The sequence below is a fragment of the Sturnira hondurensis genome, unplaced genomic scaffold (assembly GCF_014824575.4).
Source record: "Sturnira hondurensis isolate 20B ecotype Veracruz unplaced genomic scaffold, ASM1482457v3 Scaffold0018310, whole genome shotgun sequence".
NCBI lineage: Eukaryota > Metazoa > Chordata > Mammalia > Chiroptera > Phyllostomidae > Sturnira > Sturnira hondurensis.
The window spans coordinates 392,601-408,353 of NW_028090941.1; the positions used below are offsets into that span (position 1 = coordinate 392,601).

The 15,753-nt window shown below is 42.1% G+C and overlaps 1 protein-coding gene across 1 annotated transcript; it reads left to right on the forward strand.

Moving 5' to 3' along the window:
* Positions 1-11,395: 11,395 nt before the first annotated feature.
* Positions 11,396-15,753, forward strand: PIP (prolactin induced protein). The gene is made up of 4 exons (XM_037068963.1): positions 11,396-11,549; positions 13,427-13,538; positions 15,113-15,227; positions 15,501-15,753. The coding sequence occupies exons 1-4, from the start codon at positions 11,455-11,457 to the stop codon at positions 15,623-15,625; spliced, it is 447 nt and encodes a 148-aa protein (XP_036924858.1). The 5' UTR covers positions 11,396-11,454; the 3' UTR covers positions 15,626-15,753.

Here is a 15,753-nt window from a genome sequence, read left to right on the forward strand (position 1 = left end):
TTCTGTGCTTTGTAAAAGTAATACTATGTTTTATGTTGTCTTACTCAGATCCTTGATTACTGATGAAAGCTGAATTTCCTCAATAGGAAGAACGTAGTTTTGCAAACAATTATATAAACTTTTGTATATGTCTTCAATATCTTTTATTGCTACTTTGATTAAGTGAATAATTAAGTATTGCTTCATAATCAGTTCTGGTCCTATTTAGTGAAATGTTCAAACCTTTTGCTATATTTTGACAAACTTCCCAAAACTCAAATTGTAAGTAGAGTCTTGACTTGAGAATAACTTTGAGATATTCCAGAAGGGCCCCAAAACACCTCACAAGATTTGTTTTCTCTCCTTATGAAAGAGGGATTTTAAACTAATTAGACTTATTTGGCCTGTTAAATTGCATGGGCAGCATTATAAAATGGGTGAAGGCAAACTTCTAAAGCATATTGTAGGGCAAACAACAGCTACAAATTAAATGAAGAGCTGGGGCTATGGGAACCCAAATGGCTGTTTGGTTCTTCCAGACAGCGTGGGAGACCCGTCCCATTTTTTTTTTTTATTTTTACATTTTTTCATCTACCATAGTGCATTTAAGGTGGACTTGATTCAACTGCCACTTAGCATGAGTTACCAGTAAGTTCTCGTTTTGGTATGTACGTTTAATGAATGGATTGAAGCTGGCCCCTGCCGCATGGTGGATGCCCTCCATGCACACAGTGGCAAAGAAACTGGTAGGAGGTGTTTCCCACTTGAGGAATCCCTTTCACAGGGTCTGGTAATGGAGGCAGTTGTTTCCTTGAGTAAATGATTCAAGTCTTGATGAACAGCCTTGCAAACTTCTGTGAATCCTCATTGACCCTGATCATCCGCAATTACCAGGCAAGATGAAGAGAACCAATGAACAAACCAGACTCAAGCAGAACAAGTTCTAATTACAACAGAGTAAGCGAACTGATGGTTACAATGTTTGTAACTTTGAAATATCACTGATTTGTTCATATTTTTATTTTCTAGATATAAGAAATTTTTTTTTTCTTAAGGTAACTATGACTTAGAGCAATCTGGTAAATTATACCTTTGTAAACAGAATAGAAGTACTTATTTTTTTCTCACTTCCTGATCCCTCCAGAATTTGGAAACTCTGAATGAGTGAGTAGTATTATTTTCATGGCAATATAGTTATTTGCATAAATTTGATAAGAATCAGTTCTCTTTGTAACAGGATAGATAAGAATCTGTTCTCTTTGTAATTGCAAACTGGGAATAGTACCAAAGCTTTGACTAGAATGTCATGCTTGGGCATGAAGGAACTAGATTGACTTAAGAAAGCCAACAAAAAGCCCCTTTGAAAAAGTGGTCTTTTACCTTGCTTCCATGGTTCACAGAAGGCTTTCTGGGTATGTAACAAAGGCCATTTTCCCTGGAAGATGCCAAAAAAACCTCAGGATATTTTGGGGACCTCAAGAAGAGAGGAATTATGCCCCAAATCTGTAGGCAAAGGCTGATGGCAAGTGTTTGGCTTGGCCTCTTAGCCTCTAGAGGCTTTCAAAAGCTCAACCTGGAGATTCCTCATTAAAAAAACCTAGCAAAGCAGATTTTTAAAAGCCTATGAGGTTGATTACTATTTTTTCTGGACTTATACAAATAATCAGGCCAAGTTTATTGAAACTAGACTTATTTTGCAAATAAATTAGTCTTAACTTGACTATCCTTGGTAAAAGTTGGGGTGATTTTTCGGGGGGTTGATTTTAGAGAGTAAAGTTATGTATCAGTAGAAACTATAACATACCTTTGTGGGTATTAGATTTGTTGTCTTTTGAGAATGTTTGTTTGCTTGTTTGTTTGTTTGTTTTCTTCTTGTATATTGGACTGAACCCTAAATTCTTCTGGTTTCCCCCAATGTCTATCTATGACTTTCCAAACTAATGTTTCCCATTCTTCAACATGGAGTCACTGTGAACTACAGCTGTCCTTTCCCAAAGCCACGCAAAGTAAAGTCAGACGACTAGACATGAGCTTCAGAGAAGGCACCACAACAGTTCACATTGCACAGTATTTACCTAGGGCAGAAATAGCACAGGATACATTCAAGATGCGGGTCAGGAGAACCTTACTCTCATTGCCTGCCTTCACTCCACATGAGGATGCTTTGAGCCAGACATCTAGAAATCTTTCAGACTTGCAAACTGGTGGGCTCCGACCATTAACCATTGCTCTTCTTTTGTTCCCATAGATATGCCTCTTGCTAAATACCTGATGTCTTGCACCTTAGGCTTACCTTTGGGAGCCCACCATCATCACTGCCTCTTGAAATGAGACACAGCTGTTTAACTAAACTTTTCTTAAGATGGAGACTGGTTTAGTGAGATATAGATCAGTCTACCAACCCAACTTCTGGGAACCACGTCGGTTCAGAAAAAGCTACTTCAAGATGTACCTCAGCAGCCTGCAGACTATTTTGAGTTAAAAGCAATTGAGGCCCTGCAGGCTCAAGAAAATCTTCTGTCCCTTCCTCCTTAACTATCTAGAGGACTTTGAATTAGGAGCCTTTCTCAGTAAGAGATGATCAGACAACCTCTTTTGACCTAGCTATAGGACAGAGCAAACTTCTCTTCACCAAACCCCGGCTCTTCTAATCCTGCAATGACCCTTTGAAACATCCCAAGGCCTTTTATCTCATCCCTACCTCAAAATAGCATATAAACTAATTTTCCCCATCTGTCTTTGAACCTGTCATGTATGTGGGTCTCTGACTCTCTCATGTATGTTGAGTTCCCACACATATGAATGCATTACACTTGGATGTGATTTAGAGAAATAAAAATTAATATTTCTCACAGAAAAATATAGTTCTCTCATATTTTGGCCAATAAGGAATGAGAGAAAGTAACACAAAACTGTTGAAAGCTTCTCTACTAGAAGGATAACAGTGGTTAGTTGAGCAAGTAAAATTATAATTGATTTTTATTTTTTTCCACGTGCTTACATTTTTCTCTACAATGAGCATTTATAAATTTGCAGTGGGTTTCAAGTGTAATAAGAAGCCAGAAGGGAGATCACAGTGGCTAAGACAACCAGGAATGAGTCTCTGGGGAAGATGGGATTTGAACATCCGAGTCCTGCAGGCAAAAATGGGGGTGGGGTGTATGATGCAGGGGAAGTCAACACATTTCCAGGGGTGGTAGGTCACAGGCACATGTCGAGGACATCACAGAAGTCTGGTTTCTGGGGCACATAGATTCTGCAATGGCCTATGCACAGCCTGTTTTTAACACTCAAGAGAGTTGTCTATGTGTGGGATGGTGGAAAAAAGCAGGTAAAAATGCCTTTCTCATTACCTTGCCTATGTTTCTCAGAGGCTTGCTTCCACAGGGTTTCCTCTAAAACCATGAAAATCATGCAGTAATCATGTCCAACTGTTTCCTGAACAAACACTACACTTATTTGAGATATCAGTAGTATTACCTACATTTTAAAATGCCAAATCCCTGCACACCTGAAGATTCTGATTTTAGTATATCTAAGACAAGCCCCAGGGTTTGGGTTTGGTTTTTTTTTTTTTTTTTTGGCTTTGCTGTAACTGCTCAAGCCATTCTCATTTACATGGGAATTTGAGAATCCACAGTCCACTAAATTGTAAAGCTTCAGCCTAAATTCATAACTAAAATTTTCTTAAAAAACAGCATTGGGGGGAAATGTATTGGACCTCAGTGCAGGATTATATCGTCAGGTTTGCAATATACCACGTTGTGAAATGTATGTCTTCCTGACTATGTTTTTAACTTCCAGGTTCATTCACACTCCTGCTCCTTGAGAATATAGTTCTTGACTTGATTGTGGGTATTTTAGGTCCTCTATGTCACTGATGGCATGTCAGAATCTCTCACAGTGCTCTACAAAAATACCAAATTCTTAGGTCATTTCATCAACCCTCTGAATTGAAAGCTATGGGTATGGAGTCCAGAAGTTCATTTCAAAGCTACACCAGAGATTTACAGCCACCCTTACACTGGCCTGCTTCTACTTTGGGCTGCAAACAGCATTGGCCAAACTGGCGTTCTTCTGGATCTGAGTCATTCAGACTCCTTCCCTTCTGAGCACTGAGCACTTCTAGTTTGACCTCCTCTTATCCCTCCCTCCATGATCTATTTATGTCTTAACCTTCTGCTCCAGGATCACCTACTTGAGTACTCTCCAGGGTATCATACCTATGGAGAATGTGGCCTTTAAGTCCTCATTCCTCCATAAACAAGTTACCTTTGTATAACTCAATGAGAGGAACACAGCTTTTTCAACCTCAAGCACTAAAATCTCTGCTGACTGGTTATGGAAAAAATGTGGCTACACAAGAACATCTGTGTAAAGTATATGACTGTCTAACCACTAAGCTGTACACCTGAAACTGATACAAGGACATCTATAGTAACATCAGCTTTGAAGTATCATAACTGTGAGAGATGATGAAAAAATAATAGTTTGAGAGGAATTTGAAGGTTGCAAAATGACATATATAAGCATAATGGCCTGGAGGGAGGAAAATGTCAGCCAATCAAGGAATAGGGCATCTCTGGCAAGGAGAGGGACCAGGGCTTATGTTACTTCCTTCCGATTCTTATGCCACTGACCTTATAGTGATATCATCTGAATGGGAGCTATTCCAAGGACAGGTCAAGAAGACTTGAAATTATCAAGGTCCAAAACACAACATGTGGCCATTTAAATTCCTCCGAAATAACTGAAGAGGGAACAGGTGACACACTCGATCAGTGGAATGGGACAGTCCCTTATTTTGCACCGTGCCAGACAGGGCATGTCCTCAACATCACTCAGGAAAGTGTAAACCCTCAAAATGAAACAGAACTCAGTCAACAGCTGTGTGAATGCATCTTGTGTGGGTCCAGCTGAATCGAGAATTGTGGTTGTAGGAAATCTATAAAAAGGAAAATCTGGCAAGCTCTGTTAAAATATTCACAGAAGTACAAATTTCTACTGACAAATAAGACTCCAGATTTTGTTACCTGTGGACATCTCTGCAAGATTCAGGCCTACACACTCCTCCACAGTTGAGATGCCATGACACCAGCCACTATTTCTCAGTACACCATGCAAACTCCATTCCAACCACCATGAAATACTTGACCAAACACCCAAATCTGATAAAGGCTCCAAAGACATTTTGCCATAATCATGACTCTGCTTCCAACTTGAGATAAATTCCTCTGATGTACTTTCTTCATGAAAATTATGGTATATCCATGTGATGAAACCACATACTTCTATGAAAAATAATAAGAAGTACCATTTTTGAGAACTTAGTATGAAAGCCAAAGAAATTAGTAGAGAATCGCACTACTACTTAGAGGCAGGGCTAGGCTTTGAACTCAAGTCTATCTGATTTCAAGACCTGTGTTCTTGACTATCCTGCTACTTGGCCACTCCTAAAGAATAAGAATATATCATAACATGGAAAAGACTTATTATATATATAAAATGGGCAATAAGCTTACTATAATGGCCTCATTATCATTAGTCCTTCAGTAAATACAAACTAAAAATTATAGTGGTATTCAACTATGCACATTCCAAAGGCCTAAGAACAAATCCTGACAAAATAGAGTGCTGATGAGGGTGTGGACTGACTGGACATCATACACATCACCAGTGAGATGAATATAAGAGAACTTTTTGGGAACAGTGAAAGCTGAGCAATTGGGTGACCTATGAATACCTGATACCTCATGACCAGTCAGTTCCACTCCCAGATACAGTCATGCTGCTATTGACACTTCTTTTGAAAACTCAGGTTTGTTTCAATTTGATTGATTTGTGGGGGGGGCAATTTGAGCATGGTGAGAATTTTACATTTCCTTATAGACAGTTTCACCATTGAGTAACACAAGAGGAAGTAGAAACTGTATCCAGCTGAACCAATCCACATAGGAATAACACGAAACTCTCTCAAGTACCTCGAGTATCTACCAGCTTCCTTGGTTCACTGTGTGTGTTATCCTATAGCATAACATTTTATTACTCTTTGGTTATTTGCAAACTTTTCTTTATAAATAAACACACACTCAACATCCCACATATATCTAAGTGCCCTGGTTCAACATGCCAAGCAGTACAAACTAAAGACAGTGCTACTTATATGTGAAGACCTTAAACAGAAACCAGCAAACCCCAAAGAAGTTGCTCCTCTCAGTGCTTTTGGTGGCTGGTTTAGTGAATTCAAACATCACTACAACTTCCAGCCTTCAGCTTTCAGGGGAAACCATGACTGAGGTGAGAGAGCCATAAAAGAGTTTCCAGCGGTGATACTAAAGTTAATTGGAGAAGGCTACATATTAGATCAAAAATTGTAATCTTGATAAAACAAGCATCTATTATAAACCTTGAATTACCTATAATTCAAAGGCAAAAAAAGAAAAAAAAAACTCTGCTTCTGCCATCCTATCTCCTCTCACTCTAACTCTCCTGCCTCCCTCTTTCTCTGACAAGAACTTTTATGATTACAATGGTCCCACCCAGGACAATCTCCTGAAGATCCTTAACTTAATGATATTGAAAGAGTCCACTTTACCATATAGAGGAAAATGCAGGTTTTGGGGATCAGGACATGGACAGTTTAGGGTGCCATTATTCTGTCTACCACTCAAAGTATATCCTCCAAGTTCAATATAAATAAGAAGAAGATCAATAATAAAAAATACTATATATGGTACCTTAATCGTGATGATAGTTTCACAGGTACATGCCCAGGCCCAAACTTCTCTAATTATATACAGGGTGCGACAAAAGAAGGTTTACAATTGCAAGTACACAAAACACAATTTATTCCTACACCATTATTTATTATTGTATTATTTTCCATATAAATAACTGTAAACCTACCTTTGCCCTACTCTGAACATTAAATTTGTGTAGTTTTTTTGTATATTAACCATGCCTCAATAAAGCTGTTAGAAAACTTCCATATTTGGAAAATAAGACATACTTCTAAATAAGAAATAGATCATAGAAGAAATCACAATAGAAATTAGGAAATATTTTAAACTAAGTCATACTTAAAATTCAACTGACAGGATGCAGGTAAAGTTATGCTTTGAAACAAATTTATGGTTTTAAATATATATATATATATAAATAATAAAAGAAGATGAAAATCAATCAAGTAGATATCCCAATTAAGGAAAATAGCAAATTAATCAGAATGTAGTAAAAAAATAAATAAATGAGATTCATAAACTTACAAAAATCTACAATGTCAAGAGTTTTTTAAAGACTAATAAAGTTAATATATATATGATGAGAGTAATAAAAATGTACACAAATGGAAGATATAATTACATATCCTCCTGACATCAACAATATAATCAGATTATATTGTTCAGCTTCATGCCAATACATTTGAGAAATATATAATATAGACAAATTTCTTTTGTCAACAGTTTAACAAAATATAATGAAGAAGAAATAGTATAAATAATCCAGCATTTAACTGTTAAAGACATGAAAACTATATTCTAAAATTCTGCCACAAAGAAAACACCAAGCCCTCTTATCTTCAACAACCACTCAAATATTTCAAGAACAATTAGCAACAATTATACACAATTACCCCAGAGAATAGAAGGAGAATACTTCCCAACTTAATTTATGAAGCCAGCTTAACACTGCTAACAAATTCTGACAAGTGCATTATGAGAAAGGAACATTACAGGACAGTATCGCCTGTGGACAGATTAGCAAAGATACTAAGAAAATGCTATTGTTACCATAAATGGAGCACCAGGGAGTATCCCCCACTGGCTGAGATGGTAGCAGGGGAGGTCCTTACACGGAGCATGCCAAAAGCCAGAAATATAAATGAACAAGACCTGAAACTCCAAAAGCTAGAAAGATGAATGGATAGGGCCCCAAGCACAGGAAAGCTAGAAAGATGAATGGATAAGACAAAACCTTCCCCTCCCTACCCTTCCCTGTAAGAACCTTGTCTCCAGCAGGAAGATGGAGTTGTCTTTGAAACAGGGGTCCACTATTCTTCCATCATGTGGCACCTGAATAAAATCTCTTTCCTTTTGTACCCGCATGTGCCTCACCAGTTTGGTTTTTGTTGCAGCAGGCAGACAAACCTCTGTTTTGTTTGGTTACATTATCACAATGAATCCATCTATTTATCTACCTGTCCGTATACGTAAATATATATTCACCTGTGTACATCTAAGTATGTGTGTGTAAATACGTATATAGTACCACGTGACCAGCAAGTTTATTTCTGCAACGAAAGATTGGTTTCACATTCAGAACGCAATGTCATTCTCCATATCCACAAAATGAAGAATCATAACATCATTTCCACTGAAGCAAAAGAACTTCGTGACAAAGCTCATTCTCTAGGATATTGAAAAAACCTAGCCAGCTAGTGAATTAGCATTGTGAATTCCATTGCTGCCACACAAATGACCACAAACTCAGCTGCTGAAACAGCACAAATGGATCACCTTGGACCACTGTAGGTTAGACCTTAAGTGCAGGCCTTGTGGAGCTAAAATCCAGGTGCCTGTGGGCTGGGTGCTGCCCTGGAGGCTTAAAGGGAGAGTCCATTTCCTTGTTTTATCCAGCTGAGGCTGTTCTATTCCTTGGCTCATGTCCTCCTTTCTACACTTTCTCTGACTCTCCTTCCATCTTTACATTTTTCTGACTGACCCGAGATGAGAAAGGGTCTCAGATATTATGGATTCATGTGTTTAGATTAGTTCCCCCTGAAAGATCTGGCGGGGGGTCTCCCTGTCTAAAAGTCTTTAATATTCATCACATCTGCAATGTCCCTTTTGCCATGTAAGGTAATGAGGACTGGGGTTTTTTTTTTTGAGGGGGGGACATTATTGTGCATATCCCAACTAGTAAATGAAAAAAAACCTCTTTAATCTTACAAAGAGTACTTACAAGTATTCACACCAAATATTGCACTTATTATTGAACTACAAACAGCTTCCACTTTGCAGCCAGGAATACCACAGGAGGTCCTCTACAGTCACTTGTTAAACTTTGTACTGGAGGTTCTAAGTGTTTCAGCAAGTCAAGAAAAGATATAATAGCATGCAGGTTAGCTTGTTATATTTGTGAGTGATATGTTTGCACATATAGAAGATCCAAAAAAAATCAATGAGCAATTATGAGGATTACTAAGTGTTTGCAAGCCTTTGGACACGTGATCCATTTACAAAAAATTATATTTCTGTATACCACTAACAAACTAATAGAATATAGATTTGTATACCATACCAATTACATTGTCACAAAATGTCAAGTAACAAGGAGAAATTTAACAAAAGATCTTCCAGAAATTAAACAAAAGAAATTTAACAAAAGAGAAAACATTACTGAGAGAGAGAGAGAAGCGTTTATTTAAGGAACTGACTCACACAATAGTGGAGGCTGGAAAGTTTGAAATCTGCAGGACAGGCCAGCATGCTGGAGACCTGGGGAGGAGTTACTGTAGGCAGCTGCACCCAAAGGCATTCTGGAGGCAGAATTCCCCCTTCCCCTCAGTCCTTCCTCTTAAGGCTTTCAAATGATTGCATGAGACCTGCCAACATTATAGAAGGTAATCAGCTTTACTCAATTTCTATTGATTTAAAAATACCTTTAGAATGGCACCTGAGGCTGGTGTTTTACCAACAACTAGGTACCACAGTTTAGCCAGGAGGACCCATAAAAGGAACCACCACACTAGCCATGATGTTCACAGTACTTAAGATCTGTCATATACACTGAAGGTTCTGCCAGCTGTAGTTCCCACTGGCCTATGTGCGAAGAGCCTCTTTACCTTCAATAGATTCTCCTCTGCCCCGTTTGGAGCACTGCCTCACTGGGAGTCTGCTTCAGAGGCACATCCTCCAGGATGGGCTGCGTCTGCAAAGGGAGTTCAACCCCAGCAAAGTGGCCTTCCTGGATTGTTCCACATGAACGCTTCCTAGGTTCCCTTGCCTTCCTTCTTTGTTAATCTCAGCTAACATGTCCCTCTGACAGAAATTATTCAAGTGAGGAAGCAAAAGAGTGGGTGTAAGGAAAATGCAGTGTGGGAGGACATTCGTAAAGGAGGCCCACTGTGACCAGGACAAAGTGAAACAAGAGCATTGTTCTACAGCACGTGGAACAGACACAAAGAAAGCAAAGGATCCCGAGAATAGCTGCAGCTGTCAGTGAGGAATGACATGAATGACGTCAAGTTCAAAGGAACGAGGAGGGAGGTGCTGGAGCAGAATAAGCGGCAGAGAAATTTCTAGATACATGCTTCTAGAAACCGGAAGCATGTATCTAGATGTCGATTCTGAATCGAGTCTATGGCAACAAACATGTAACTCCTAGAATGCTGATTTTTCCCACTTATGCCAGAGAGGATCTTCCTGGCCTGCCCTCAGTCATGCAAAAAAAGATGAACAAATTGCACAATGTCAGATGTCACAGGCTAAGGAACAGATTTAATCGATTAAAGAGAAATGTCACAATGCCACTGTCAGAAAGACTCAGTCTCCCTCCCTCCCATCCCAGGGAGAGAAATTCCAGGGTCAGAACCATCTTCTGGACACAGTTTGGGTCCTGTTCTAATAGAGGGAACTCTTCCCACTGTGGATCTTGCTGTGTGCCTCGTGCTGTGAGACAAGTGGATGGAAGTGGTCATATCAATAGTGAAATAGGCAGACTGGTAGTGTCAGAAAGTCTGATTTGGGGATGCCAGCTATTTACAGGAACAGTCTGGAGTCAACACATTGCCCCGAACTGGGGACTTTGGGTAGCTGGGGAATCTTCAGCATCTGTGGTACATTAGCATTACCCCCCAAATTAATCACAAACATCTTCATGTCACCCAGTTCTAGGGTCTCACTTCTGCACCATCCAGAGAGGCTCATCTCTGGTTGGCTGTGGCCCTTAGGGAGGCCCTGGACAGCCTGGCTCCCTAATCAATTATTTGAACGTCTCCTCACGAATGTAGTATAAGGGCATCAAGCAAATGTGTCCTAGAGCCATGGCCTGAAGTCTGCCACAGTTGCTAGATTCTCTCACCTCCAGAGGCTAGGGGAGGAAGGACTGAAGCTGACGCTACAAACAGCCACACAGACAGGTGTATCATGATGGGGAATGGGAAATCACTTCTGTAAGCTCGGGAAGAGCTGAGTATCTGTTGAGGCCCTGGTCATTTGGAGAAACTCGGGCACTGAGAAAACGAGGAGAGATAAACTAACTTCTCTCCCAGACTCAAACACTGTAGTGAATGCTGACTTTTTCCATAGAAAAACAAACGAGCTCAACAAGGAAAGATCATGAGTGAAAAGGGGTAATAGAGCGAGTAGTCACGTGGGTTGGCATGGCAGCTCTTCTGCTCCCTGGAGCTGCATATAAAGAGTGTAGGGCACCTGAGCCTTACTTGTCTGGGACAGCAGATCCGCCTCCTCCAACATGTACTCTCTGCCGCTCCTGTTGAGGGCCAGCCATGCCGCCCTGCTCCTGGTTTTCTGTCTGCAGCTGGGGACCAACACAGCACAGGAAGACCCGTGAGCCATGCCTTTCTCCTTCTCTCTCTCTCTCACACACACACAAATTATCTTTGTGGGGAGGGCTCCTCTCCTATCCTGAAAATCTATATACCCCTTCCTGAAAACTTTTTTTAACTTCCCAGGAATCTAATCTCATGAACCCATGCGCATTCCTGCCTCTCTCCTCTTAGGAGGCCCATCAACTCCCCTCACATCTCCACTGGGTGCTTCCGAGTTGCCCATAAACAGGCTCCCAGCACTCGTGTAGGCTTTAATTAACCATTAGGTCTTTCTGCAAGGCTCTGACCTACACACTGTGCTATTCGTTGTCTACCCCTTTGTTACACTTCTGCTTGGTGAACTTCACCTCCTCACACCCTGCCTCCCAGATGGGAAGATTTTAGCAGGTCTGTGAGTTCTGACAGTAGCTTTGGGCACCTTTGGCAGGACTCACTGAGTAGATCAGAGGCCCTGGGCACTGATCCTTGGCTCCACGGTCCAAGGCTGAGGTTACCTAGCAGTTTAGGCATTCTTCCTATGCTGAAGTCCAAAGACAAATGTGAGGACCACTTGTTCACGACAGCCCCTGCCGCTCAGCCACCTGGGAGCAAAGAATCATAAACCAACTCACTGATGGAATATGTTTGAAGGAAGCAGGAAAATTGGGGCATGCAAAAATGCAGCAGGAAATGGGACAGTTTGGAGGGAGAAGCAGGGCCACTCACCAAATCTAGAGAGTTTTTCCCTACAAAAAAGAAAAGTTTTGGATGCTAGGTTTCGGGACTGCGATTCTGGTGGTGCCCTCTGTGGCAGGACCAGGTACTTCATCCTGCAGGAAATCTTCCAGGGCTTGACAAGCTGATTTAATGGAGGGGGGTAGGTGTCCCCGCTGAGAGGGACAACTTCAGATACAATGTCACTCCACTTAGCCCTGAGGGGTGGCAGATTGTTGATAAGCTGTGCTCATCAGGGTGACCAGCCACCCCAGTTTGCCTACAAATTTCTTGGTTTTAGCACTGAAGGCCCCTCACCCCAGCACACCCACCCTTGTCAGGCACACTGGAAGGTGGGTCACTCTAGCTATGCTGGTCATCCTATCTGTCCTAAATTCATGTACGAATGGGTGGAACGTACGCCCCTCCCCTGCCTGCTGAGCACCAGAACAGTGGGCACAGAGGATGCTTCCTCTAGAAAGTGCGGCTGGGAAGCTTAGGGGCCAGGCAATGACCTCCCTCTTGCTCTCGCAACAGCGAAGGGAAGAAGACAGTGACTGCTGGTCCTGAGCCCTGCCCTCGCTGGCTGACGGGGAAGACCCGAGTGCTCCCTTTGCCCCTGGGCCCTTTTCCCCATCAGACTGTGATGCGGCCTGAATGCAGGGTGGGATCTATAGTTCCCAAATATGCCTCTGTGTCCAAATCCCCTACAGAGCTAAACCAATACAAATCCTAGGCCCTGCCAGGAGCCAAAGAAGGGGGATCATCAAGAATGGTCTCTCCTCCTGTGCATTGAGATGTTTGTGATTCTGTCGGTATGAAATTCTCTACTAATGGTGACCTGAGCTCTCCTGGTCAGTGGCCAATCAGCAGAACCTATAGAATTTTATTAGGAGATGTCATGTGGCATTGTGCCTTTATTGTTTCTGTAATGTATTTTTTTGTCAGTGGAAAGAAAAATGATACTCGGTTTTAAATAAAGTACCAAGGTGCTTTATTAAGCAAAACTAAATCAGTACCAACTAACCAAACTATCTAAAAATCAAAACTGTCCAGGGGGTTCTGATGTCCCCAGGAAAGCATCTCCTTCCCCTTGCATTGTCCCAGTCCCTCGACCCTGGTCATTGCACCCTGTCTCTGATGGATTGACCTCTGCCTTCTGCCTGCTTCTGTCCTTCCCAGAGCCGCTCGACAGTCGATTATAATGGACTTCCAGGTGCCCCAAGTGACAAGATCAACTGAAGAAGTCACCGGGAAGCTTGTAGTTCAAACAGAATTGAGAGAATGTATGGCGGTAAGTAGCAGTCCTGGGGAGGGAGTAAAGTGAAGAGAAAGCCGACTCCTTAATTAAGGAAAGTGCATTGGATTATATAGGAAAACTATGAGATTAAAGAGCAGTGATAAAATTACTAAAAATAAACTTGTGATACAGTAATAGATATGTGTGTGTCTTTACCCACACGTTAGCTGGAAAGGCAATACATTTACAACGGAATGGTTACATTTTATTTTATAAAGATGATCTCTGTGGTGGCTGGGGTTGCTCAGCTTGATTGAGCGCCCTCACCTGCGCACTGTCTTGGACAACACATCACACGTGTCATCCTGGACAGCCAATGGGTCCCAATCTTTTGTTTGGATTTTACAAGAGTCAAGACATTTTGAATTATGAACATGTATTGCTGTCAGTGTAACAAAAAAGATAAGCAAAGCAAGGTTAAGCTTCTCTAATGAAACACCAGCATCTCCAAAGCATTTTGAGTAAAACTGCGATGGTGAGAACCCTTGAATTCACTGTCTGAGGCTAAAGGGCTATTTGGTGCAGAGTCACCAGCCAGTGGCCCAGGCAGGTTTTAGGAGACAGGCAGCCAGCCCCTGCCAAGCCCAGGGAGCCCAGGGATAACCCCCTTGTAGCTGGCATAGCAATGAGGGCAGGCACTGTTCCAAGATCTATGAATCTGTAATGCAGCACAAACAAGGCTGTGTTTCTCCTCGTGATAAAATCACGCACTGCTAATGACACTGCAGATCTCTGATGATATTCACAGCAGAAGTAATGCTCCATTTCAATGGGAACTCAGGAAAATAAAGGTGTGATTTCTTTCCATCTGAGTTCACAGACTCGCTGACTTCTATTCGCAGACCCCTTGGGTCTATGGACTCCAGGATTAACACTCCCCCACCCCCGTGCTGAACATGAACTAGAACATGAGCCAGGTGCTGCTGAACTGTACAGAGGCAGTGTGTTTACAGGGATCTTAAGTTGTAAAGCACTCTCAGGTTAAAAAAGATTGAAGCAAGCGTATGTTCAAGATTGCATTTGCTCATCTCACAGCTAGGTTGGACAGGCAGTTAGTTGTTCTTGCACAACTGAAGAAAGCGAGTATGAGAGGTATCACATTCATTACTGAAGGTCACCGAGTTTGAGAGAAGCACTGTGGAGGTCACAGTGCTGCAACAGGGCCTGGCTTTGGCTTTCTCCCCCAGTCAGTCTGGCTGCGGTCATGGGCAATTCGTGAAGCCCTGGCTGCAAACCCAGGCAAGCCTGCCCCCCAGATGGCCTGAGCCCAGGATGAGTGCTCCTGGGCCCAGGGATTCACTCACCTCTGCCCTCCTGAGCCAGACATCCATGTGAGTCTATAGCACTGTGAGCACAGCACAGAAAACCTTCTGACCTAGACTTCAGCTCCTGAGATGATTCTACCAAAGTGGATCTCCCGTGCCTCCCTCCACCTCTGTCCCTGCTCTTTGCCCACTAAGGGCATCCTCTTCCTTCTCCTCCTTTTCTTTGACCCTTTCTTGTCTTTCTTCCCCTTTTCTGCCACCCATGCTAATACTAGGTCATCTCTCTCTACCTCCTCCCCCCAGATTAAAACTTACCTGGTAAGCAGCAAGCCAATTGATGGACCTTTTAACTATCGATACACTTCCTGCCTGTGTGACGATTATCCAAGAACCTTCTACTGGGACTTTCAGGTCAACAGTAAGTACAGGAGTTATTCAAGGGAAGACCTACCCATAGGAGAGCAGAAACCATAGAGAAGCATGGCTCCAGATATGGTGCAGAAGGATAGAGTGGGCAGGGGGTAGGAGAAAGGGGGCACAGTAGATGGAGACCATGCTAAGAAGGGAAGTACATTTGCAAATCATTTGAGGAAACTGAGTCCCAGTGGGGAGGACCTGAAACCGATAGAAAGGTTAGGACACCAGAAGGTAGAGTGCCATTAGAGACCATCTTTGTCCTTGTCTCTTCCAGGTACTGTAAGGATGGCTGCCGTGGTTGACGTTGTTCCTCAGTTAGGTATCTGCCCCAATGACGAGGCAGTGATCCCCATCAAAGCAAACCGTTTCACTCTCCTGAAGACCCTGTTTGTCATCTGAGCTGGCCGGAAGCCTCACCTGACTGCCCCATTCCCCACCCCACCCCTCCCCAGGGTAGTTTTCTCTGAGGGAACTTGGCTGGGGTATGCATTGTGGTCTGTAAAATAAACTTCTTACAGGCTACACTA

What these genes read in the sequence shown, in the direction of transcription:
- PIP (XM_037068963.1), top strand. Translation starts at nt 11,455, where the DNA reads ATGTACTCTCTGCCGCTCCTGTTGAGGGCCAGCCATGCCGCCCTGCTC. An exon ending in AACACAGCACAGGAAGACCC is followed by an intron (nt 11,550 to 13,426) that starts GTGAGCCATGCC and finishes TGTCCTTCCCAG; the next exon opens with AGCCGCTCGACAGTCGATTA. An exon ending in AATTGAGAGAATGTATGGCG is followed by an intron (nt 13,539 to 15,112) that starts GTAAGTAGCAGT and finishes TCCTCCCCCCAG; the next exon opens with ATTAAAACTTACCTGGTAAG.